Here is a 27,101-nt window from a genome sequence, read left to right as displayed (position 1 = left end):
ATAACTGGGCCTTAGGAGGAGCTAAAAGCACTCTCCAGGTGCACCTGGCACACTAACACTTGCTGTCTGCGCCGTGATCATGCCAACAGGGGTCTGGTCTGCTGAGCAGACATTGTCAAGTGACATTAGGCTCTAAAGAGACATCCATTGAATTCGGCCGTTACCTTCGAGGCGTTTAGGTCACATTTTGGACAGCTCTGTGAAGGTCACAACATTTCCAGCGTCCTTTTTCTTGAAGTGCACTAATCCTGACTTTTGTTGGTTGGTTTTGTGTTGTGACAGGGGAAATGTTATCCTGGAGTTGCTTGGTTGCCTCTTGATGAATCATCTTGTCTTGTTTTGCTTGTGTTGTCCAGGTTACAGCGACCGATGCCGATGGCGGTTCCTTTGGGTCGATCTCGTACTCCCTGGGTTCTGTGATGGGAAGCACAGCCCATACTCAATTCACCATCGGCAAAGAGACGGGTCAGATCTGCACAGCGGTCGCCTTGGACCGGGACCAGGGTCAATCCGTCTATGATTTCACTGTCACCGCTGTGGATGGGGTGAGTTTCTTTATCTAAGCAGTAAAACCTCTCTGATTATGTGCTGTTTATTCCATCCGGCCAGGGATTTAGCACCGTCACACCACACAGTTAAATTGCCTTCACACCGGGTCCATTTAATTGGACCATGCCCGAGTGTGATTACTCCCCCCCAGCCATGACCCAGCTGGTCTCTGTTCACATTACGTTTGCGGACCTGGGTCTGTTATGTCATAAACACTAGCTTCTATTTACCAATATCGCTTGGCAACGTCACAAAAAACTGCAGTTTCTGGATTTGGAACAGAAAGCATTCAAACGGCACTGGAGTTCTAGCAAACTGTACCCAAGACCACTGTTTTCTAGCGGACCATGGTCCACACCCAGGTTCCGTAGACTGTGTTCACATTAGAAAAAATCAGGGAACCATCGGTCCAGTGTGATGCACCCTTATGATTCACAACGATTGGAATTGGACAGACACAATTTCACACAGAACAACACTTTTAGGGAGCTAGACAGCCTAGAAGTAAGAAAAGGCCTCTTGACAACACAATATCTATAACACTCCAACTCCAACTGGTGAAACACAGAAAGTAAGTCAAATTAAAAAATGCAATGTTTACAAAACTTTTTGCAAGTATAGACAAAATAACAAAACAGAGAATCGAGCGCTGCTCTGACAAGAAAAAAGCGCAGTGGCACAGCCAGTCGAAAGTGGCCGGCTTTACATTTAATGGAGCAATAAAAGAAGAAGAGAGTTAAAGGGGAATGAGGCTCCAGGCGGCACTCTATAGCGCTGCAGTACCGAGCGCTCGGCCACATAGCGGGACTTGAAAGAGCCAGGGCGAAAGCAGAGGAAATTGCTGCAGTCATGCTAAAGCAATCAGAGCCTGGACGTTGCCATAAAGAGCGCAGGGCAATAATATTTAATAAGCTGGCCTGGCGCTCAGCACACGCCAGCTCCTGTCCAAAATGAACAGTGTGCCCCGCAAGGCTTTCTCAGTTTGGGGGGGCTGGAGAGGGGGAGGGAGGGGAGGGAGGGAGGGGGGGGGGGGTGCAATGGCAGCCAATCAGACAGTCTGATCTTCAGTGGCGGTCTCTCCTCCCTCTGGTTTTCCCTCCACACACAAATACAGTCACTCTCCCATACACACACCCTGTTTCTCTCCCACACACACACACACACTTTCTGTCACAGACTTAAATACACACACACACACACACACACACACACATACACACACACACACACACACACACACACATACTGACACATAAACACAAACACACACATACTGTACAAACACACACACACACACACACACACACAGAGGATCTTATAACAGATTACTATTGTCATCGGGAGGGACATGAGCATACAACTCTCCTCCTTCAAATCATCGTTCCTCTGAAGTTGAAGCCAGGGAAAGTTCAGTGGGAGAGTTCAATGGCAGACCTCCACATAACAGTAGTCGACTCCCCCCGGTTACCTCTAACATCAGACGGCTACAAGGACGGTAGCAAATTTTCATTTCGGTTTGGTTGCGTGGGAAGTGGGCGTATATCAGTTACGCATTACCGAAGATAAGTATGATTAGATGGCTTTCGAATGTTATGTTATGGACAGAAATGATTTGTGGTGGCCTTTCGGTAACTGTGGGAAAACTTTTGGTGACCTCAGTCTCCTGTCTCTCTTAATATGCACTTATAGGCAGTCTATTAAACCCAAAACGTTGCTTTTACCCTGAACTGAGTAATCTACATAATCCATCATGATCGCAGAAGTAATTCTGCGGCGAGTTATGCAGATGTGTCATATGGCGTAGTCGGTGCGGAATGAAAAGTCGATGATCTTCTCGTGTCCTTAACCACCAGGGCGGCCTGAACTCGGTGGCCTACGTGCGCGTGGACCTGCTCGACGTCAACGACAACCGGCCCACCTTCTACCCGCTCCAGTACTCCGTCAACCTGAGCACGCAGAGCGCGCCGGGCACCTCCGTCGTCAAGGTGATCGCGCACGACCCCGACGCCGGCGTCAACGGACGGGTGACGTACCGCGTGCTGCCGGGAGGGGGCTCGCCGTTCTTCACGCTCAACAAAGACACAGGTGGGTGGTCAAACCTGTGCCAGAGAGCAAGCCGTTCTCGCCCGCTCCTATTGTGGAAAAAGAACTCCTCTTTTATGGAGTCACCTCAACAATTACTCGCCGGGCTCTCCCCGGAGCGGAGACTCTGACTCTGAGTACACGTTTCTGTTAAAGACATTACGGTGGCTGCACTTTTGTTCCCAGTGCAGATGAAAGAGGGTTATTATTCAAATCCCCCTAACCGCTGTCTTTCTCTGATGGCTTAATGCCTCGTGTGAATGTAACTGTGCCCTAGAGTTCCAGGGGGCTCATCGTGCCTTTGCCTTTGAAGACTTCATATTGCCCTTTTTAGATGAGAGATGAAAGGGCGACTGTTTGTAGATTTTGATTCCCGACTGGTCTGTTGAAGTTGGCTGGCTTCGCTCCACGCAAGGCTATGGCTGTATGTTGGTCTTCTGTTCCTTATTCTCCCTCTTTTTGGCTCTCTCCCTCACTCTCTTTCTCTCACACACACACACACACATACCATACACACACACACACACACACACACACACACTCACAGGTGTCATCTCGCTCTCCCGCTCGCTGCATGGAAAAGCCAACACGGTCATCCCCATGGTGATCTCGGCGCAGGATGGGAGTGGCCTGACGGCGCTGGCGAACGCACGGGTCAACATCAGCGTGGTGGCCGGCCTGGTGGCGCCCCCTGTGTTTGAGCAGGCAAACTACTACTTTACCGTCACCGAGGACGCACTGAGGGGGACAGAGGTGGGAGTGGTGCGGGCCAACACCAAGATTGGTGAGTGTGAGACTCTCTCTCACACACACACACACACACATACACACACTTGTGCATACACACATGCACATACATACACACACACACACACACACACACACACACACACACATGCACACACACACACACACACTCACATACACACTTGTGCATACACACATGCACATAAATACATATAACAAATACAACCATGCCTGTGGGCACACACACACACACACACACACACACACACACACACACACACACACACACACACACACCTCATGCATAAATTACCTCATTCTCACACATTGTATACATCTGTATTCTGTTCAAATGCGTACAGTATATACATACCCCTAATAAACGAACATACTATTGAATTGCGTTAGATATGCCTCTGCATACATTCACCACATCAGATTCTATAGACCGTATGCATGCCCATGTTTCCACACACAAACACACATACAGTATGAATTCATAAAAACACTGAACGCATGCTCACACGCACAGGCCTACACACACACACACACACACACACACACACACACACACACACACACACACACATACAGTCAGACCTCACATAGCTGCATTTATCAGTCACAGAGGATTATATATCAGAATGTGCTGAAAGGATTCTTTTCCCTCTCTGCACACCACTTGTACAAATAGGCATGGTGCCACTGTACACACCTCATCTAGAAATCACATTAATCACAAATTCCATTTTGCCACTTTGTTTTCCAGCTAGTTCACTTTGGACATTCATTACTTACAGCCACAGCTGCTCGCAGCATTCTTTTTTTTTTCTCTCGTTTTTTTTTCTCTCCATGAAAAATGGCCGGCCTCCAGTCGGTGCTGGAAATCTCTTTGTGAACGAGCCTGCAGTGAGTTAAAGCTAAAGTGTCTCTGGCTCTTGTCACCCACTTTCTTCTTCTTCTTCTTTTCATCTCTTCTTCTCTCCTCTCCTCTCCTCTCCTCTCCTCTCCTCTTCCTCTCCTCATCCTGCTCTTCTTTTCATCCCTCTCTTCTGTCTCTCCTCCTTCTGTCTCTCCTCCTCTTCCTCCTCCAGGTCCGGCGAAGGACATCTCGTACACCATCAGCTCCGGCGACCCCACGGGCTACTTCACGGTGGACCCCGAGACGGGGGCTCTGCGGACGGCCCGTCCGCTGGACCAAGAGGTGCAGCAGCAGCTGGAGCTGGAGGTGCAGGCGCGCAGCGGCAACCCGCCGGCGTTCGGCCGGACGCGGGTGCGCGTGACGGTGATCGACGTCAACGACAACGCGCCCGTCTTCCTGCCCTCGTCGTCCGAGTCGCTCCTGCTGGCCGAGGGCACGGAGCTGGGCTCCGTCGTTTACCGCGCCCGGGCCGAGGACCGCGACACCGGCGCCAACGGGGCGGTGATCTTCGACCTCCACGTGGTGGCGCCCGCCGGTCAAGCGCCACCCTCGCCGCCGCAGCAGACGTTCAGCATCAACCGCGGCAACGGCGAGATCCGGCTGACGGGGCGTCTGTCGTACGAGGCGGCGCCGCGGCACGACCTGCGGGTGATCGCCAAGGACGGCGGGGCGCCGCAGCAGAGCGCCACCATGACGCTGGTGGTGCACGTGCAGGCGGAGAACGCCCAGGGGCCCGTCTTCGACACGCTCACCTACCGCGTGGAGCTGCGCGAGGGCACGCCGCTCAACACGCGCTTCCTGCAGGTCCGCGCCCTCGGCCGCGACGCGGGCACCGCCTCGGCCTCGTCCTCTTCGCCCGCCTCGCCCCTGGCCTACCACCTCCACCCGGACGGCGACGCGGTGGGCTTCGGGATCGCGCCCGACAGCGGCTGGCTGTTCGTGAAGGGCGCGCTGGACCGCGAGGCCAAGGAGATGTACCTGCTGACCGTGGTGGCCACCGCGGGCCACGGGCAGCTGAAGAAGACGGGCAGCGCCACCGTGCGCGTGTCCGTCACCGACGAGAACGACAACCCGCCGCGCCTCTCGCAGGAGCGCGCCTTCCTGGCCGTGCGGGAGAACCTGCCGGTGGGGAGCGGCTTCGGACGCATCTCCGCCACCGACCGCGACGCCGGCCTCAACAGCCGGCTCAGTTACCGGCTGCTGCATTCTGACCGCCACTTCCAAATCAACTCACAGACAGGTGAGCAGCGGGTTACGAGACCACACACCTGGACAGAGAGTGTGTGTCTTTGTGTGAGTGAGAGAGTAGGCCTATGCTTGGCCTGCGTATGTGTGTGAATGCATATGCCAGTGTGTATGGCAGGTTAGAGCACAGGAAATTACTGTTTGCATATGTGTGTGTGTGTGTGTGTGTGTGTGTGTGTGTGTGTGTGTGTGTGCATTTACATATGCACACATACACATATGTTTGTAATTATGAATGAGTGTGTGATTTTGTGGGAGTATGCGTAATGTATACTGTCAGCGTGTGTGTATGTGTGTGTGTGTGTGTGTGTGTGTGTGTGTGTGTGTGTGTGTGTGTGTGTGTGTGTGTGTGTGATAGTGCGGCATCTGCGTGCATCTAAATTCATGTCACACACTTCCTCAGTGGAAAGCTCGCGCTTCATCTGCCAAGGTGTGAGCGCTCACTTATGATGAATCAATGAGCTGACTATGACAGGTTAGCTGCAGCGCCACAGGCTGCAATCATTATCCACAGCCATCTCTCATCCTCATCTCTCTGTCTTGCCCTCCCGCTCCGGCTCTTCATCTCCATATCTGACTGTCACCCAGGCGCTTTTTTTCTCAGAATCCTGTGATTTTGTACATCTGTCATCTGAATGATTATTTCAATCACACTCTGCCTCCCTTTTCCTCTCTTGCCGTCTATCCATTTATATTTATTCTCTCCATTCTTCATTACTTCTTGCTCATTCTGTTGCTCTCTCTCTCTCTTTCTCTCTGTCTCTCGGAATCTGCCTTTGAGTCTCATCAGCTTGATGTCTCTTCATCTTTTGATTGCTTTTCTCTCCACCAGTCAACACTTCATCATCCCTCTCTCTCTCTCTTTCTCTCTCTCTCTCCCTCTCAGTCTCTCTCTCTCTCCCTCTCTCTCACTCACTCTCCCTCAACACTTCATCATATCTCTCTCTCCCTCAGCTTTGGGTGGAGGTGGTGGTGGTGGCGGTGGTGGTGGTGGTACAGGTATAGGCGGCGGCGGTGGTGGCCAGGCTACTCAGGGCATCCAGTCACGTATCGTCCAGACCTCCCCAGCTGGCCCGAGCCATCTGGGAGGATCAAAGCCCCCCACCCAGCGCCAGACGCTCGCCGCCATCCCTCATGCCTCTGTGCCACCCTCCGTCGGTGCCACCCTCTTTAAATCAGTCGCCGTCTCGCGCTCCATCACCCTCAGTGCCCGCCCATTCATCTCCTATCTGTCATGCCATTGCCCGCGCTGCTATTGATGCGGTTGGAGTCAGGTGCAGTCGTGCCTGACTGAGGCTTCTTTACGAGTGAACCACCTGCTGTGCCGATCAATCCACCCCACAACCCCCAGTGTTATCGATTGAGTTTAGTTCTCCTCTCTCTGGCAAGCTATGTATGGCTAGAGTAGGCTGAAGATATACAGGATCTTTGCTGTGTTAAAAGAAAGAGAGGGGAACTCATTCACCTTCCTTGTTTAATAATCCAGTGCCCTCTCAATCTCTCTCAATCTCTCTCTCTCTCTCTCTCTCTCTCTCTCTCTTTTTTTTTGGCGAGTATGTATGGCTAAAGTAATGCAGCGTATACAGTAGGCTGAAGATATACAGGATCTTTGCTGTGTTAAAAGAAAGAGAGTGGAACTCATTCACCTTCCTTGTTTAATAATCCAGTGCCCTCTCAATCTCTCTCTCTTCCTCTCTCTCTCTCTCTCTCTCTCTCTCTCTCTCTCTCTCTCTCTCTCTCTTTGGCGAGTATGTATGGCTAAAGTAAAGCAGCGTATACAGTAGGCTAAAGATATACAGGATCTTTGCTGTGTTAAAAGAAAGAGTGGAACTCATTCACCTTCCTTGTTTAATAATCCAGTGCCCTCTCAATCTCTCTCTCTCCCTCTTTTTTTTGGCGAGTATGTATGGCTAAAGTAATGCAGCGTATACAGTAGGCTAAAGATATATAGAATATTTGCTGTGTTAAAAGAAAGAGAGTGGAACTCATTCACCTTCCTTGTTTAATAATCCAATGCCCTCTCAATCTCTCTCTCTCTCTCCTTCTCTCTCTCTCTCTCTATCTCTCCATAGGTGAGATCAGTACCCGCACAGCGCTGGACCGCGAGCACCAGTCCAGCTACCAGCTGGTGGTGGTGGTGCAGGACGGGGGCACTCCTGCCCGCAGTGCCACGGGCACGGCCTTCATCACGGTGCTGGACGAGAACGACAACGCCCCATCTTTCTCTCACAGCCAGCCGGGTCGAGACATCTTCCTGCAGGTGAGGCAGTACGAGGAGTGGAGGTTTTTTTTTATCTGTGAAAGACAGAGAATATGATTGTGTGTGTGGGTATGTGTGTAAATGTGAGTGAGTGTGTGTGTGTGTGTGAGTGTGTGTGTGTGTGTGTTTGTGTGCGTGTGTGTGTTTCTGTTGAAACTTGGAAAAGATCACACAGACTGAATAATGAGCAGAACAGAGTGTGATAACCCCAGAAATCAATCCTTCTGAGCCTAGTTGTTCTGGTATACTCGTGTCTAGTATGCTGGTCCACTTCGCCTTCCTCACCACTTGTGATTGCAGCCAATTCTATCTCTACTTTTATTTCATGACCTAAAAAAGAAAGTTCACAATTTTACACTTTAAACTTGCCAAATAAAAAACACCTCATGATGGGTCTTTGTGCTGTACCGTTGAGATATGGGTTGACATGTGTATTTGGGAAAAGTACAGGTAAAGTAAGTTAGGTAAATCACCTTTGGAAGCGCAAAAGAAAGTGTGCTTAATTTCCCATTTCCTTTTGCATCGTTTAGTATTCGGCACCAGTTGGAATAAATAGATGTGCGTGCATTCTTACACCGATGGGTGTATTTCTGGTAATCAGAGTGTGCCGATGGAACTGACCTATTCCTGTGTTGCCGTATGCAGGTGATGGAGGGACAGCCATCTGGAGTGGTCATCGGGACTATACAGGCCAAGGACCCTGATGAGGGCGAGAATGGAACTGTTGTCTACTCAATGTCAGGTGGGTGACTGCATGAATGAATGAGTGAGTGAGTGAGTGAGTGAGTGAGAGAGCTAATTAAAAAAGTGAAGGTGTTTAGTGAATGACAAGCTGACTCAGTTCAATGAGATTCTTAATGAGCGAGTGAGTGTGGATGTAAAGTTGGATATCTCACTCTCGTCCACTCCCGCATGAATGAGTGTGTGAGTGAATAAGAGAGCTAATTAAAAAAGTGAATGTGTTAAGTAAATCACAAGCTGACTCAGTTCATTGAAATGCTTAATGAGTGAGCGAGTGAGTGTGGATGTAAAGTTGGATGTCTCACTCTCGTCCAATCCCGTGTCTCCGTCACCGCAGGTCCCCGCGCGGAGCGCTTCTCGCTGAACCCAAACACGGGCGAGCTGCGCTCCTCCTCGGCCCTCAGCCACTCGGACCGGGCCGAGTACGCCTTCACCCTGACCGCCACAGACCGGGGCCTGCCCCCACAGAGCACCAGCTGCGGACTGCGCATCCAGGTCAGTCAGATAGAGCTGAACACGAGAGCGGGACGCCGCGAATGAGCTTTACAGATGTGCTTCAACGCATTTGTTTTGTTTTGATTTGTTTCTATACTAGGTTGAAAACTAGAGGTTTTTTCTTTCTTTCTTTCTTTGCTCTAGCACTGATTTTCTCCCCTGAGTTTGGATTTGTCATGTTGTCAGTGGCTTCTCATGGTGGGTGGGTTTGTCTGTCAAGAGCCTTTGTAGTCATAACCATTACTGAAAAAAAAGCTCTTTTACAAACAGAATAAGTCACATTTAATGGAATTAGTTAATTAGAAAACAGAACTTGACTATTGGGGTTTGAGAATCTGCCGTGCGTTTCTGAGGTTCCAACCCAGTCGTTCTCATTACCTCATCGCGAGTCTGTTTGGATGTTCACTGTCCTCGATTCGCCTGCACAGGATGTGAGACGTTCATTTATTCCGCGTCTGTTTATCGAGGATGACAGGGATTATTTGACGAGCTTCGCACGCTGCAGAGTAGCACTCATCTGGCTGCCCGGCAGGATTTTCACCAGGATCCAGCCCCAAGTCTCTGGGTCCCGCCTGATTTTCTCGGTGTGTGTCTCTAACCCAGAAACAACAACCCGGCAAAGAAAAAAAAAGTATTTTTAGACGTGTAATTGCAGGTGGTGGGAAAAGATGCAGCTTTTTTTTTTTTTTTTTTTTTTTTTTTTTTTTTCTGCGTCCTGCTTTATGAAACTTTGGCTGATGGTTGTTCTCTCCAGTCTCCCATTGGAGGAGATAGTGGCGTGTGAGAGGCCTGCAGGGCTGGTGTGGCTGATGCACTCCCAGCTGAGCTCTGATAGAGGCCAGCTGTAACCTGGCCCGGTGATGGAGGCCGTGACTTCATGACTTCAGCACTTCTAACACGGTAGCGTCCTCCTTTGAACATCGGGGCAGTGCTCACGCGAACGACTCGGCGGAACGTAATCAAGTTAATATTTCATAAACAGCGGTGCTAGTGCGGCCACGGGACCCGTGATCCTCCGCACCCCCATTTTGCCGTAAATCTTAATCCAGCTTTTGCGGTCAGGAAAGTAGAAGCAGCCGGTGAGGAGAGGTCTTTAAATCATTACTCTCCCCCCCCAAGCCCCCTCGCTTTTCCCTCTAAAGCAGAGAGTGAGAGTTAATAATTGATATGTAATTGGATTAAAGCGGAGCGACTTTGGGCGCTCTCTGTTGACACATCCCTTGAAGATGTCATCATTTCATTTGAGGCTTCCACCAAGACCTGGGTCCAAGCGTATAGGAAGTGACCTCATGTTAATTTGGAGTTGGAACCCTCCCCGGCGTTTTCAATCGACTGCTTAATGTGCATTTAATTACCCATTGTCATATTATGTTGCATTGGGCCGGTTTTGACTGTCTACGGGCTTGCCAGTGGGTACAGTTCACATGAAACAGGTTGTTATTTTTGAATGGAATCAACGCTCTGAGGGAAAAAAGGGCCTATTTAAGAAAGAAAGAAACGCTCTCTTCTATAAAAAGGACCTCCAAGTTTGATGCAGGCAGGCACCAGCCAAAGCCCTGTTTTCAGTGCTTCATTTTCACTATAAGGGAAGTCTCGTCACAGTGAGTCCATTGCGGGTTTGGGATAGGGGTGAGCTTTATTAAAACAGCGTGTCAACCACGGAGCGGGAGCTCGTTGCGTGTTTCCATATTAGGCTCCGAGGCGCATTTGCTTTGAAGTCCTGTTGATTGGCCCATCACGAGTCTTTAGTAAAACTGGGGGTGTTTTCTGAAAGCTGTGCCCTGTATCCTAATATGAATAGTTCTGACTATTTCCTATTCTGATTATGTTTACTTTAATCCTTTATTATTTTTCCTGGCAACGATGCCCTCATCTGATTAAATCTGATTAACGCTAGCAGGCATGTTGTCGGAGTCTGTAAAAACTGCTAAAAAGTTTTGTTTTTCATCCCGGAGTGAAAAAAAGAAGCATAACGAGGGAATGCGGTCTACAATATGTTTTCATTTTCTAAGCTTCCAGTGGCTGTGGTGACTTGAGCATATTAAGGCATTCATTTGAACTGTTGAGTGGAACGTAGCATATCTATGAGGTTTGGCTTTGTAAAAAAAGAACAGTAGAATGCTTGCCAGGGTAACTCTTGTTCCTTTCTGAATTGTATGAAGACCTCTGTTCTCATTTTGCAGGTCTTGAGCTCGAGCAAAGGCAAGGCCAAAGCCAACTCCAGGTCGGTGTCTCTCATCTCCACTGAAGGGGCCAAACCGGGCTCCGTCGTTGGCTCGGTCAGGTCGCACGAGGCACAGGAACTTCCCGAGACTGGGCAGGTCACCTACACGGTGGTCGGCGGTACGGACCGCGACGGCACGTTTGTGGTGGACCGACTGACAGGAGACGTTTTCTTGGCGCGGGAGCTGGACTACGAGAGGGACTCGCGCTACTCGATCCACATTGAAGTGGTGGACTTCTCCTCGGCCCTCCCAAGTAGCCACATGGTCCTGCTGGACATCGACGTGCAGGACAGCAATGACCACGCGCCGCACTTCCCCGAAGACCCCGTCACCATCGTCATCCCGGAGAGCACGGAGCCTGGCACGCCCGTGTACGCCTTCCAGGCCTCGGACGGAGATGGCAGCGGGCCTAACAGCGAGCTGCACTACACCATCCAGCAGCAGTGGCCGGCAGACCCAGGGTTCCTAGACCTGGACCCCAACACCGGGGTGCTCTCCCTGGGCATGCCGCTGGACCACGAGACCACCTCCTCCCTGGTGCTGGTGGTGCAGGCCTCCGACTCGCCGCTCAACGCCAGCCAGCGCCGGTGGGGCTCGGTGACGGCTCGCATCTTCGTCACGGACGAGAACGACAACGCGCCGGTCTTCGCCTCGCCCTCCGCCGTCAGTGTGATGGAGGACCAGCCGGTGGGCTTCGTGGTGCTGTACGTCATGGCGCGCGACGCCGACCAGGGCGAGAACGGACGCGTGTCCTACCGCATCCAGACGGGAGACTCGACTGGAAAGTTCAGCCTGAACCCCGGCACCGGTGAGTCTTTCATCCCCTCACTTCGCACTCCGCACGGAACACCACTCATTTTCTCCCTCCCTCTCTCTCTCTCTCTCTCTCTCTCTCTCTCTCTCCCTCTCTCTCTCTCTGTCTCTCTCCCTCCTGCCTCCAGCCAGACCCGTTCCCCTGCCAAGGGCTGTACTCACATGCTCTCAATCAGGTCTCTGTGTGTATCCATTCCCATGAAACATCGAGCCGACAAAAAAATAACACCGAAGTGTCCCACACTCTGCCGGACTGCTGGTAGCTATTAAGACGTGGCCCGCAAACTGCAGTCGGGGGCTGCGAGCGAAGGCCTGCACTAACACCAACATGAGCTGTTTGGATCCACAGGGACTTGGTTGTGGTGCCTAAGACATGCTTTAGCAGCCCCCTCCTCCTCCTCCTCCTCCTCCTCCTCCCTGCCCCCTTTATCCCACAGCCCTGCCTCCAGGTTCCAGTCAGGAAATACCACTCCCTGTCCAACTGTCCCCCAGGACACAAAGAAGGATGAAAGTGGTCAGAAAAAAGGGAAAACTCTGTCATGCATGTCAAACGTGCACAGACCACAGAGCATGCTCTCCTTGAAGTGCCCTCAGCTGTGTTGGTAATTTGTTAAAATAATGACACAGCCCATCCTCCGAGCACCTGGTTTGCTCCCGTTCCGGCATTTGCCAGATGAGGAAGTTGCTTGACCCCTTTTTTTGTTTTGCTTTCTTTTTTTCGTCCCCCTTTTATGTTTCTCGTTTTTTGTTTTTACGTCGCCCATCATGAAATTAGGTGGAAAGTCAGAAAACGTTTATTTGTTCCTCGACAGAGCCTCAAGGGTTTTTCATTTGTTTTCGGAAATCTGTGTAATTTCAGTTCACCTGAAGCTAGCGTGTCTCTCCGTTTGCTCCCGACTTATGCGGAGCCAACGAGGTCGAGGAGCAGCAAACATCTTCATTCCTTTTTCCCTTACACGCGGTGTCTTATCGCAAGCTCGGCTTATGGGCAGGATTGCTGGGGAGTCAAACTGGCTGAAAACATTTGAGCCTGTAATTCTTACCAGATTAGAGGCTCAGGGGCAAGTTATCTCAGCACTCGGCAGATAGAAAACGAACGAAAAGACAACAACACACACAAGAGAGGGAGGGGAAAAAACGAGACTTTAAACAGAACCGAAAACAGCCCGCAGCGGCTACAGCAGCCTCTCCCTCCCTCTCGCCCCCTCCCTCCCTCCCTCCCTCCGTCCCGACAGTTGCGGCTCAGCCCAAAGCATGAAATCGAAATTGAATCAATGCAAAGCACGGCGCCCCCCCCCCTCCCCCCGCTGCTCTGTCAGGTAGGGGTTAATGACGCACCGAGGGTGCCTTTAATTTCGCCAGGCACGGCAGACTGGATCGCGTTGCGTGTCTAGAGAGCGTGTTTACCCTTTCTCCTCCCTGACCCCCCTTGAGGCTGTGTCTGTGTGGAAAAAATTCATAAACTGCAGCCAGATAGTTAGCTGCCACAGAGGCGGCGGTGGTTGGAGTGGGGTGGTGAGGGTGGTGAGGGTGGTGGTGGTGGTGGGATGGTGGGGGTGATACCGGGGTCGGTGGTGGCGTCAGCCAGTGGCACAGTGGGCAGGTAGGGCCTAGTCATAAACCAAAAAATGTGAGAGGAAAACGGAGAGGTCTTAACTCTGATCAGCCTCTCCCACGACAAGTTGCTCCCGCCCTGCGTTTTCGCACCTCATTCCCGTTGCCGCAGAAACATGGCGGGGGCTTGCTCGTTAAGGCCATTAACCCAGTGAATCGCTCTGCACGCATCGCATGCGAGCGTCGACTGTGGTCCCTCCAAAACGGCGGGGCTTACTTAACAGCGTGCCTCTGCATTTGGCAAGCGCGCGGCAGGCCTCGTTAGAGTCTCACACGCTCTCCAACAGAAACAACAGCCCAAAGTGCAAGAGAAACCCAGTTTTCCGCTAACAAATACTTCATCTGTCAAAATCCTTTCTCCCGACTCTCCAGGGTCTTTGTCCATCCTCAAGCCCCTGGACAGAGAGGAACAGGACCTTTACAACTTGACCGTCATCGCCGAGGACCATGGGATGCCCCAGCACTCCACCACGCAGGTGCTGTCGGTGCAGGTGATCGACGTGAACGACGAGGTGCCCTGGTTCGAGGAAAGCCAGTACGAAGCCTTCGTCACCGAGAACCAGCCTGCAGGCTTCTCCGTGCTGGTGGTCTCGGCTTCCGATCTGGACCAAGGTGGGTTGAGAACCATGTTCCCAAATTCAGCTAAATCATCTCACACAGGTTTCATTTTTGTGGATTATTTGTGATTCTACGCAGATCACAAAAGTGATTAAAGCGAATGCCTCTGAAGTGTCGGCTTTCTGCTGGTATGCAAGCAAACCGCTCTACCTCCACTTAGAGAGAGAGTGTGTGTGTGTGTGTGTGTGTGTGTGTGTGTGTGTGTGTGTGTGTTTCGTTGGCACCCTGCACATCACCAGTTGGTTTTAATTGTCAGTAACACTTTGGGGCTGGTGAAGGAGAGAGAGTGGGGGGGGGGGAGAAGCACATTCTCCTGGACTTAGTAAGGAGCATATAAAAGAGAGGGATTATAAACTCTCTCTCTCTCTCTCTTTAACTCTCTCCCAGCCTGGCTCTGCCCTTCACTCGCTTTCTCCGTCTCTCTCTCTCTCTCTCTCTCTGTCTCTCCAGGAGCAATTAATGAAGTAAACAGGTGTCCGTGCCAGACTCGTTCGGGGTTAGCACGCAATCTGGCATCTAGGTACCAGGGGGAGAACGATTGCGGCCAACTGCTTAGACAGCAAAATAAACTACAAACAAATAAAAAAAAAACAAGGGAAAAAAACAACCTGAGGAGCATAAAGAAAAAAAAAACACAAGGCATGCCGCTGTGTTTACTCATTTCGTGAGAAAACTCAATTGCCCCTTTTTTTGCACATGGCCGTGCGTCACGAGCGCAACTTTTTCTCTTTTTTTCCCCTTTCTCCCAGTGCACATGGAGTTAATTTGGGAAGTGTGACTTCCAGTAATTGGTGGTTGTCTCTGTCTGCATTTCACTCTCTCTCTCTCCCCTCAGGGACGAACGGCCTGGTGACCTACGGAATCTCCGGCGAGGACGGCTTTAGTATCCACCCGACGACCGGAATCATCTCCACCAGCAAAGCCCTGGACAGAGAGACCCGGGAGCTCTACACTGTGACAGGTACGGCATTACCCCCAAGCTGCAGTAACAGATTTGCAGTACAGTGGAAAGAAAACAGGCGTTTGGCTCCGTCACTGAAAACCTGTCAAGATAGTATCCACTCGCCTAATGTATGAATGTTATGACTGGTACAGGTTCTTTCCATCATTTTCAGTTTTTATGTATTTTCAGATCATAATTCGTTTTTCCACTAAGTGGATTTGAGATTTTTACGCCGTCCCCCCAGCTCAGTAGAAGCAATGTTAACAATGAGCCGGTAAAAATTTCTCTCGACAGTGTACGCCAAGGACGGCGGACTCCCGCCAAATTTTGCCAAAGCGACGGTGAAGATCACAGTCTTGGATGAGAACGACAACAGCCCAGTGTTTGGCAGGGTGTACTACAGTCTGGACGTGCCTGAGAACCAGGAGTCTGTAGCATTGTTCACTCTGAGGGCCACTGACCAAGACTCAGGAGACAGTGGGGAGATCACATATAAAATCACAGGTGAGAAAACTCTTTCAGTGCTCGTTCATGCTGCCAGATACACAATGCTTTTATCCAAACAGACTTTACTCGTGCCTGAAATAACATGTTTTGTGTTAAGTAGATTTTATAGTTTTCCAAATTTTTCACCACTTTCCAATTTTCTAAGTTATCCTTAGCGCTGATGTTTTATTTTGGTGAGTACTATCCACTCTGTTTACTATAATATGTTCTCATACCTTCGCCTTCTTTTCTACTCAGAGGGTGACCCCATGGGTGACTTCCGTCTGGAGAGAGGCACAGGAGTATTGTCCACTTCCGGACCGCTAGACCGGGAGAAGAAGGCTAAGTATGCGCTGACCATCATGGCCGTAGACCAGGGCACCCCACCTCGCAGCGCTAGCACAATAGTAGAGGTCGCCGTCCTGGACATCAACGACAACAGCCCACTCTTCCAGAGCAGCAGCTACACCATCGATGTCTCCGAGGACACGCCCGAGAGCTCGCCGATGCTGGAAGTGACCGCCACGGATGCCGACGAGGGCCCCAACGGCCAGGTCCTGTACTACCTCAGCAAGGAGGCCGAGGGCATGTTCCTGGTGGACGAGCAGTCGGGTCGCATATTCACGGCGGCGCCGTTGGACCGGGAGAAGAAGGCCTTGTACGCCTTCCAGGTGTGGGCGGTGGACTCCGCCCCGGCCTCGCCGCGCAACTCCAGCGCCCAGGTGTCCGTGCAGCTGCTGGACGTCAACGACAACGCGCCGTTCTTCGTGCAGGACCCGCTCGTCATCAACGTCTCCAGCGCGCAGGCGCAGGGCCACCGCACCCTGGCCACCATGCGCGCCGAGGACAAGGACTTCGGGGCCAACGGGTCCGTGTTTTACCGCTTCGCCACGCCCGTCAGGGGCTTCGCCATCAACTCGCTCACGGGGGCCATCCAGGCCACGGAGAACCTGCAGGGGCTGACGCAGAGTCAGCGGACGCTGATCGTGGAGGCCATGGACCAGGGGAGCCCGGCCCAGTCGTCGTTCGGAGTGGTGGTGGTGTACGTGCGGGAGCAGCCGTACCGGGGCATTCGCTTCTCACGGAACACCCGCGACGTGAGCCTTCAGGAGAACGCAGCCCAAGGTGTGTTTGGATTTCATTACAAACTATTTAGCATGTTTACCAGATATGTCTAGAGGCCTGTTTACAGTGTGTTATCTCAAGTATGATAAGTGTTTTGTGTGCACGTGTTTTACAACATGAAGTAGTGGTGTTTATTGCATGCAGTGTATTCATGGATAATACTTCCTGGCACCGTTCTGTGAGGTCAAGTAAGCACGTCAGATTGATAGAGCAGTAAACAAGGTTCCTTCCTGAGCAGTATGGAAAAGTATAGAAAAGTATGGAATTTGAGTTCAGTACTTTCTAAGGTCTGGATAAGTATGGGGGAAAAAGAAAAAAGGAAATATACAGTGGCTATAGTAAGTATTCATACCCATGCTAAAGTTGACTAAAAAGAGGAATATAAAATCATCTTTTGAGAATTGATTGTAATGCCTTAATTCAAAAAATTAGTAAAAATCAAACCGCTAAGGACACTAATTTTCTTTGTGATTGAAGAATGTATCGTAAATAGATAAATGTTCTTCCTTAAATACAGGGAGCATAAGTAATTGACCCCTATGTTAAATTCCCATAGGAGCAGGAGGATTTTTTATATGTTTTTATTTTTAAAGGCCAGCTATTTCATGGATCCAGGATATTATGCATCCTGATAAAGTTCCCTTGGCCTTTGGAATTAAAATAGCCCCACATCATCACATACCCTTCACCATAGCTAGAGACTGGCATGGTGCTTTTTCCAGTTAGCCTGTTAGCCTGTTTGATTTGCATTGAGCTTAATGAGCATCAAACAGGCTAATAGGCTAACTGGAAAAAGCACCATGCCAATCTCTAGCTATGGTGAAGGGTATGTGATGATGTGGGGCTATTTTAATTCCAAAGGCCAAGGGAACTTTATCAGGATGCATAATATCCTGGATCCATGAAATAGCTGGCCTTTAAAAATAAAAACATATAAAAAATCCTCCTGCTCCTATGGGAATTTAACATAGGGGTCAATTACTTATGCTCCCTGTATTTAAGGAAGAACATTTATCTATTTACGATACATTCTTCAATCACAAAGAAAATTAGTGTCCTTAGCGGTTTGATTTTTACTCATTTTTTGAATTAAGGCATTACAATCAATTCTCAAAAGATGATTTTATATTCCTCTTTTTAGTCAACTTTAGCATGGGTATGAATACTTACTATACCCACTGTATATATACTATATATATAAAAAATGTCCTCTGGAATTTTGAAATGGAAAATGTGTAGGAAACTTGTGCAAAATGTAAAATTGAGTTTTGTCTATTGTCAGGTACTGTTGTTGTGCAGACTCAAGCTCAGTATCCTGATGGCTCCCGCAATGGCATCAGTTACAGCATCTTCAGTGGCAACAAGCTCCAGTCCTTTGGAATCAGTGCCACTAGTGGTGAGTTCATGCAATAGCACTCTGTGAATGACACCTTCACACTAATCATGGCTAACAAACCAAATAATTGCCTGGTTTTTTTTTGCTATGATGTCTAGGTGAAATCTGGGTTCAGAGCTCTGTGGGTCTCGACTTTGAGGAGACGCCCAGGATCCGTCTTGTGGTGAAAGCCGAGACTGCATCCTCCAGCTCCTTCATGGCTGTCAACCTGATCCTTCAGGACGTCAATGACAATCTGCCACGTTTCCAGCTGCAGAACTATGTGGCGTATGTCAGGGAGGCACAAGGCTATGATCACCCCATCATCCAGGTGCAGTAACGGGTTTCCCCTGGCTTCACTGTTATGGTTGGCTTTTGTGAATGTGTGAAGTTGTACCATGAAAACACACTCGGCCTCAAACTAAGCAGATCTGGAGATTTTCACTGCCGCTGAGAAGTGGTTTCACCTTGTTATGTCGATGTTTTCATTGTCCCAGTTGAAAACACTGGCTAAGCTCTGCCATGTAGCCAAACCATGCAGTATCCCCCTCTCTCTTGAAACCAGAAGTTCCAAGTGTAATATTGCTCACTGGTTCACGTTACGCTGGAACAGCTGTTGCAAATCTGGCTTTATTTTCATTTGCAATTTCCCTGGTAATTTCCTCAGGTAATGGCAGATGACCTCGATCAGGGTCAGAACGGTCAGGTGACCTACTCCATAAGGTCGTCATCCATGAGTGGGCTTTTTAAGATCGACCCTTTGACCGGCAGCATCACAACAGCTGCCATCATGGACAGAGAAATCTGGACACAGACAAAGTAAGACTTTCTTTATTCGTCTTATCGTATAGCGTCCATTTTGACATACCTAACTTTTCAACAGTCTATTGTATCGCTGTTGGCTTGTTTGTCCACTGTTTCCAAGACGGCATCATGATTCATTCACAAACTTGTTCCAAAGCTGAATTTAATAATACATCTCTTCTCGGACCATCCTGAAATGAGGCGATGATGTAATTAACAGATAACACATCGTAACGCCTGGGATGAGGCTATTTTACATGTGTTACTCTAACCCCCTCCCCCACCTCCTCCTCCCCCCAGACTCGTTGTCACAGCAACTGACCGTGGAACCCCCAGGCTGGCTGGCTCGGCCACCCTCACTGTCATCGTTGTGGACCTGAACGACAACAGCCCCACGATCCCCGTGCCCCGTGAGGTGCGAGTGCCAGAAAGTGAGTGATCTGAACCGCACTGACGTAATCAAAGGGCTGCGTGCTCATTCTGTCTCTCTTTCTCTCACTCTTTGTTTCTCTCTCTCTCTCTCACTCTCTCTTTCCCTCTCTCTCTCTCTCTCTCTCTCTCTCTCTGGAACACATTGTCTCAGGTTGACTCAATTAGGAGCCTCTGTTTTTGCCAAGTTCTTCACAGCTCATTTCCTGTGTAATGCTGAAAAGCTATTGCATATCCAAAGGCTCGCTAACATCAAAAATGTGCTCATGGTTTTCATACAAAATACTGTGATCATAGAGGTAAAGCTATAGTGTTACACTGACATTATGTGCAACATATATTTTAATGTCAGTTAATCTCCAGCTGCTAGAAATATTTGAATTATTTTTTTTGTTCTTCTTATCTTATTTTCCTAAACAGACACAATGATTGGCACGGTGATTACCCAGGTAACAGGGAATGACGTGGATTCTGGCCCGGCCCTTTCCTATTCCCTGCACCTTGATTCCTACGCACAGGGGAAGTTCGGGATACACCGATATGGGGGTGGGGTGTCCCTGACAGCTCCCCTGGACTTTGAGGAAAGGACCTGGTACACGTTGACCATTCGCTCTTCAGACTCGCAGCATTACAGTGAGGCGAACCTTACGATCCTGGTGGAGGATGTGAATGACAATGCCCCCACATTTACTCAAGACCTCTACCAGGTACAAAAATGGATTGCGTGTGTTACGTTTGAATCGAATGCTTTACTAATGACGGAGTGAGATGTGCATTTCTTTACAGTCAGGGAAATTAAATTTTAATTGAATTTTTATTCGTCTGGGGTCAAAGAAACAAAACACTTCAGGGTTTCTGTCAATATTTTACATTTTAGGTGACGTTACCAGAACATTCGCCAACTGGAAGTGCTGTCATCACAGTGACTGCCACAGACAAAGACACTGGAGAGAATGGAAAGATCTCTTACAGAGTGATGTCATCAACAAGGGACATTTTCTACATTGATCCAAACAATGGTACACCGACTGCATTAACTCTATGGGTTTTGTGCTCTCTTGAATATGAATACAGTATAAGAATGCAATAGCCTATTCAAATGCAATGTGTTTAATCAAGTTTGTGTGCTTTGGCAGGTACACTGTTCATCAACCAGAGAGCGGAGTTCCAGTCTGATCGTCCATCCATCCTCGTTGTGATTGAGGCTCAGGATGGAGGCAACCCACCTCTGAGTGCCTTCACCACCGTCCAAGTCCGTGTGTCCGACGTCAACGACAACGCTCCCATGTTCCAGCAGTCCGAGTACAGAACCACGGTGTCTGAGGACGAACTCCCCGGGGCCACCATCCTGACCCTAGAGGCTGTCGATGGGGATATGTCCTGGGAAAACAGCGGATTTGACTTTGCCATTGCCAGCGGGAATACCGGAAATGCCTTTCAGATTGAGAGCAGCGTCCGCTTCCTGGAGGGCCGGGGTTTCCAGACGGTCGGCTCACTCGTGCTGGCCGATCGGCTGGACTTCGAAGCTTTGCCCAGCTACAACCTCACCATCGTGGCTTCTGACCGGGGCATCCCCCAGCGCAGCTCCAGCGTGCCCGTCCTGGTCACGGTCACAGACGCCAACGATAACCCCCCGGCCTTCAGTCGAGCGGAATACAACGTGGTCCTCAACGAGAACGCAGCAGCGGGGACCGAGGTCTTGCGTTTGTCTGCCATTGACCCGGACTCCAACCCCAGTGGAGAGGTCAACTATGTGATCAGCTCTGGAGATGACACGGCCCTCTTCTCCCTGGACAAGCGGACAGGGGCGTTGCGTCTCAAGCGCTCCCTGGACAGCGAAAGGCAGTCATCCCATATGCTCATTGTCCAGGCCTCGGACGGTCGGGGTCACTTTGCCCTGGCTCCTGTCATTGTGGAGGTCAAGGACATCAACAATAACAAGCCCTATTTCCCCTTAAAAAAGCTGACGGCAAGCATTCGTGAAAACCAACCACAGAATGCTTTGGTCACCATGCTTCATGCTATTGACCGTGATAATGGAATCTTTGGCCGGTTGAAGTATTTCATGATGGACAAATCAGGTGATGGGAAAGACTCATTTTTAGTCAACCAGACCTCGGGAGAAATAAGGGCCCGATTTACATTCGATTTTGAAAAAGTGAACTCTTTCAGCTTTGTGGCCATAGCCATGGATGCGGGCAACTACTCGGCCTCGGTCACAGTCCAAGTGTACGTGACCGGCGAGGATGAGTACGATCCCGTTTTCACCACGTCAGATCTCGCATTTCACGTGCCCGAGGGAGCCAAGAAAGGACAGAGCATCGGTCAGGTTCACGCAAAAGACGAAGACAGCGGCGTCGACGGTATCGTTCTGTACTCCCTTGCCGACAACTCACCCTACTTTGAGGTCAACACGTCCACAGGGGTGATATCGCTGAAAATGGACAGTTACAGCAGACACCTCAGCCGCTCCAAGAGGGAAACTCGTCAGATGACCCTGGACGTGACAGCCCACAGCCCGTTGGAAACCTCGCGGGTGACCACCGCCAGGCTAACCGTCGATGTCACACACACAGCTTTCGGCCTGGCCACAGATGTAAACATGCTGCTCGTTAGCATCATAGCCGTTTCCCTGGCGATGGTCATCATCTTGATTGTAATAGCCGTGGCGTTGTTCTTGTTCCGGTCCAGACGTCAGAAGGAGAGAGAGGAACGCGAAAGGATGTCTAATTCGGGCACTGTATTGCAGAAGCTCGAGGAGACCAAAGTTGAAAGAAACGACCGAATATATCACCAGACACTGCCTGGTTACGCACCGGAGACCCGGGTGGACCCGGGAACCGGAGGGGGTCCCTACACCAGGGGCGGATCTCTGGACCCCTCCCACTCCAGTGGACGTGGCTCCGCCGAAGCAGAGGCCGCCGAGGACGACGAGATCCGGATGATCAACGAGTACCCGCGAGTGTCCAGCATCTCCTCCTCCATGCAGGAGCACATCTCCGCCCGTGGGCCGGACTCCGGCATCCAGCAGGACGCAGATCAGCTCTCCGACATCTCCTGCGAACCAGGGATGGACGCCAATCAGTGGTTCAAAGGGAAAAAGCTGGGAAGCTTGAGCGGGACCCTTTTGTCCGGCCAGCTCCCTGTGTACCGAGACGAGGGCGGCGGTTACTTGGGAGTGGGACGGGGGCTCAGCATCTCCCACCCCAAAGACTATGCGTTCCCAGAGGACGGGAAGCCCGCCGTGGACGGCTCCCTCACGGCCATCGTGGCCAGCGACGAGGAGCTGAGGGGCAGCTACAACTGGGACTACCTCCTGAACTGGTGCCCCCAGTTCCAGCCTCTAGCCAACGTCTTCACCGAGATCGCTCGACTCAAAGATGAGAGCGCTCCCCCTAACCCGCGGAGGCCCTTCCAGCCAAAGGCCAAGCCCGACCCCAAACCCAGGATCGACCCTCCGCCACTCATCACCAACGTGGCCCATCCGGGGGCAAAAACAGTGCCCGTAAAGCCCGCGGTGGGTCGGACTTTCCCTCAGCTAGCCTCCCTGCGGCGGTCACCGCTTAGCAACGACGGGTCCATCTCGTCGGTGGCCATGTCGCCCAGCTTCTCCCCGTCCCTGTCCCCACTTGCTGCTCGCTCCCCAGCCATATCGCCCTTCGGGGTCACACAGGGGCCCCCGGCCTCCCTCATCAGCACCACAGAGCACTCTCTAGAGCACAGTGAGGAGGCTGAGCTGAGGATCTAGACTCTTTGGAGCCTCCTCTCTCTCATTAGGACCTAATTCCCCTACAGGAGCAGTAGCGCCGACCAAGCCCAACTTTGAGCTGCAACTCAGTGCCCAATGTGGATGCCATAGCTGGTGTCTGACTATGTTGTTGCCTCACTGGCTGGCCAGAGAGTTGAAGGGCAAGGTGTCCAATGTGGATATATGTTTGGAAAGAGGACTATCGGACTCCATTCTTATAAACTTTCAATAGACATGCCTTTTGTTTGCACATTGAAATAGAGGAGCAAGCATTGATGTCAATTTTTTACATGAACACTTTTTTTGTATTATATATTTTTGTACTGATTTGTGTTGTTTTTTTTGTTTTGTTTTTTTTCTTGACTAGAAAAATGACATTCCTCTTGTCAAAAGGTTGTTATAGCCTCGATTATATTTGTATATCTGTACATTTGTGACTGTAATCTTTGTACTGTATGTTTTGTGTTAGCCCACAGAATTAAATATTAATTCACTAATGTTTTCTAATATGTCCATGGAAAGAAGATGCTCTTAACTTTTATTTCATACATTTGGGGGGAATTTGATTTGTGTCTCTCTTGTAAATATGTTTACCACTAGAGAGATGTATTTGCTGGAAGAACATGTAAGCTGCATTTTGTAGTATTGTTTGTTTGTACAATTGTTTTCGGAACTTTGGTGACATGCTGCTTCCCTTTTACTTTCACCCTTGATTGGGTGACACATTCAGAACAAAAACAAAAAACTGGTATCCTCAGTTGACCAGATCTCTAAACACCTGAAACTACACTTTCTTGTCAGATCACGTTTAAAGAATAAAGCCAACAAATGCAAAGTGGAGATGGGTAGGTTTTGGTTCGTTTCAGAACTGTAGTTGGCTGAAGTATGACTGCAGGCTTTGAGTTAGCATGCAAGAGAAAGAGAGAGAGAGAGAGAGAGAGAGCTATTTGAGGGGAAAAGTATGTCCAGACTTTCATAATTTAACTACATCGCTTAAAGGGTCTTTACTTTTACAGCTAATGGCAGCTACATTATGATTGAAAGACTTTAAACTCACCGCCCCAACGTACACAGTGTGCATAACAGCCTATTAGCACATAATCGCTCAAACAAAACACCACATTCAGATTCAGAAAGCATAAATTGGAAATGACAGCTCTGGTTTTCAACTGTGGCCTGATCCATGCAATCGATATCCAACTCACTCTTTGTACACAGAAAACACCAAGTTGAAGATTTGCAGATGCTTGGAAGAAATCGATTTATCTGTTTAGGGGGAGAGAGCGCTGAAGTGCGTAGAACAGTGCACACGCCAGAAGTGCATATTTAGTAATGTTATGAAGGTGGCCGAATACTCAGTCTGTGAAATATTAAGCCATTAACAAAGGATTGCAACTTAGTTTCCCAGTATTTTTTTTGTGTAAAATGATGCCCTTTTCATTTTCTTCCAAGGCCAGACATTTCTGATGACCAGAGTTTTCTTTTTAATTTGTTAGGTTTATTGCCTTAACATAAATGTGATGCCATAGATTGCCCTTGAGTGAATTCAAAGCCTGTCTCATTTAAGCTAAATCTTTCATTCAGTTCCTTCTAAGACCATATCTTATCATAAGTCATGTTATACCATTGAAATGCCTTAGGTTGTATAATCAGATCTCACTGTCACTATGGAAACATTTTGGCTATATGTTTATTTCCACTATAATCTGTATATCGTTGATGCCAGAAAGAACAGAGAAGTTCATTTTGGGAAGTTTCTGGAAACGTCAGTCAAAGACCCCATGTGTACAGTTGTATTTATTGCTACAAAGGCTTTCTGCCATGTACAGAATCTGGAAATATAATCGTCTTATATTTCTTCTGGAAATGAGTTACAAAAGAGTTTTGTACTGGCAGCTGTTTAATTGTTAACAAGCAAGGTGAAATAAAAAAGTAGTGGTAAATGCCTCAAAGAAAAAAATGAAGGAAAAACAGAAATAATTTGCTCAAGGTCAAAACTGGTTTTAAAGAAAGCCTGCTATTGTCTACATGTCCTCTTTTCTATGTAGGAGAGCTTTCATCTGTTCCAGCAAAATGCTGAAATGATTTAAAATTCACCTGTTTCCCGTAATGAAAACAAACAAAAAAACAGTAACTGTGAAGTGTGTTTTAGAGTGGACTTTCTCTCTCTCTCTCTCTCTCTCTCTCTCTCTCTCTCTCTCCCTCCCTCTCACTCTCTGTCTCTCTCTATCTCTCTCTCTGTTATTCTGGTACAGTTTTTTTAATACAACAAATGTAGCAGTAGTTGGTACCTTGGACAGAAATGTTCATTCACTCATGCCTTTGCCTTTCTTTTTATTTCCTTGTTTCATTTTTAATTGGAATCCACAACCTATTCCCCGCCTGAACTCCACAATACCCCAGTGGAGGGAAAAAAAGTTGTTTTATTTGTTCAAGTGCCTAATTAAAACATATTTGTAATTATACTGTCTCAGCCTCCTTGAACCAATAACTCTCAGACAACAAAAGCATCGACAAATACAATCAGGTCAGGAAGTGTAACCTCGGTATGACCCAACCCCTGTAGTCTCAAATTCCAACCACCCCATGATGATATGTCTGTAATATGTCTGACAACGCAGTCTCTTATAAGACAATATTTACAGGCAACAACCGCTTCTCAGACAAAAAAAAAAAAAATCCTAGCAATATTCTGGGGCGCAATAACCCCTCTCTCGAGACCAAACCGTTTGGTTTGGGGACTAATTCACGGCTGTGTGTGCCCACCTGTTTTGCTTTGAATTAAATTACATTAAGATTTTGCCTTTGACTTTAAGCCAAGACAGACCTGTGCTGCATCCAGTCTGAAGTCTCCTCGTTGACGAAAAAAAAGAGGGGAGAGAAAGAAAACGTCTGAACTTTCGGAGAGCTCATAAAGAAAGGAATGGTAGCTAAGCCTGGGAAGCAGCGGAGTGTCAGCGGCTAGAGCCCTATCCACTAACTGAAGTCCAAATGGATTCCAGATGCACAAGCTGAAAAAAACATGGGTCAAATATAGACGTAGAATTTATTGTTTGTGACAAAAATAAAGTCACGACAGTCATTTGGGCTAAATCTATGCCTCCATGCACACCGCACTGTAGATATCTTTTATCACGCTAGCGGCAACAGTGGCGGTAACCTGAGGATTCCAGTTTAGATAATGATATACTGCGTTTGACAAGGGTTTGGGTATTCACACACTGGGTCTCACTACAGCTTGGGGGGAAATAATAATAAAAAAAAAAATGTCCGAAGCCGTCCTACGCATTGGAGTTGAGGGGGCATGGGGAAGTGACTGTTCCAAACTGTCCTTCCTTTCTGGGGTGAATATACGACGCTGGAGATACTCGGCTTCAGCTGTGGAACCCTGGGCCTTTTAATTACTTCAGCCCGTTCAAACGGCGTATTGTCCTAAATCAGCCGCCCTAACCTTTTGCGCACGAGGGAAAGCAGGAGTAGGAGCTGGCTTCTGCTTACTGGAGCGTTCGAAATGCTGGCCAAGTGCAAGACAGGGGGAAAAAAAGAGAAAGAGAGAGAACACCTGAGGCAACGGTCTTCCAGCTATGAAGTAGATCTACAATTTGCCAGGGGAGACTAAGACGTGAAGCTATTCAAGTCCTTGTGGCTTTTGAATGTCAAACAAAAGTGTCTGCTGAGAGGATTATATGCCGAGGTCTGTTGAAATCAAACCACTTACCGTGACTAGCTGGTAGCACTTCACCAAAGATTCACTGCGCATGGAGGGATTAGAATGCTAATCATCGGTCAGACAAACAGTCTAAATCAATTATTAAACCCAATGAACTTGAAATAGAGCTATATATGGTAACACCTGCTTATAAACCATTATAAACACCAT

The 27,101-nt window shown here is 49.1% G+C and overlaps 1 protein-coding gene across 1 annotated transcript in view; it reads left to right on the top strand.

The window, feature by feature from the left end:
• LOC134099152 (protocadherin-16-like) overlaps positions 1-25,651 on the top strand; it is a 127,046-nt gene extending 101,395 nt beyond the window's left edge. The window contains exons 3-21 of the mRNA XM_062551943.1: positions 357-545; positions 2,403-2,634; positions 3,179-3,415; positions 4,473-5,540; positions 7,618-7,805; positions 8,451-8,547; positions 8,884-9,041; positions 11,225-12,074; positions 14,066-14,305; positions 15,147-15,272; positions 15,549-15,758; positions 15,999-16,865; positions 18,148-18,261; positions 18,360-18,571; positions 18,908-19,059; positions 19,345-19,475; positions 19,894-20,180; positions 20,351-20,492; positions 20,610-25,651. Of these exons, the coding sequence (XP_062407927.1) occupies positions 357-545; positions 2,403-2,634; positions 3,179-3,415; positions 4,473-5,540; positions 7,618-7,805; positions 8,451-8,547; positions 8,884-9,041; positions 11,225-12,074; positions 14,066-14,305; positions 15,147-15,272; positions 15,549-15,758; positions 15,999-16,865; positions 18,148-18,261; positions 18,360-18,571; positions 18,908-19,059; positions 19,345-19,475; positions 19,894-20,180; positions 20,351-20,492; positions 20,610-23,221 (8,112 nt within the window). The 3' untranslated portion in view covers positions 23,222-25,651. The remainder of the gene's footprint in view (positions 1-356; positions 546-2,402; positions 2,635-3,178; positions 3,416-4,472; positions 5,541-7,617; positions 7,806-8,450; positions 8,548-8,883; positions 9,042-11,224; positions 12,075-14,065; positions 14,306-15,146; positions 15,273-15,548; positions 15,759-15,998; positions 16,866-18,147; positions 18,262-18,359; positions 18,572-18,907; positions 19,060-19,344; positions 19,476-19,893; positions 20,181-20,350; positions 20,493-20,609) is intronic.
• Positions 25,652-27,101: the final 1,450 nt, after the last annotated feature.

Source organism: Sardina pilchardus, chromosome 13 (assembly GCF_963854185.1).
Source record: "Sardina pilchardus chromosome 13, fSarPil1.1, whole genome shotgun sequence".
NCBI lineage: Eukaryota > Metazoa > Chordata > Actinopteri > Clupeiformes > Clupeidae > Sardina > Sardina pilchardus.
This window is presented reverse-complemented; position numbering and strand designations above follow the sequence as displayed.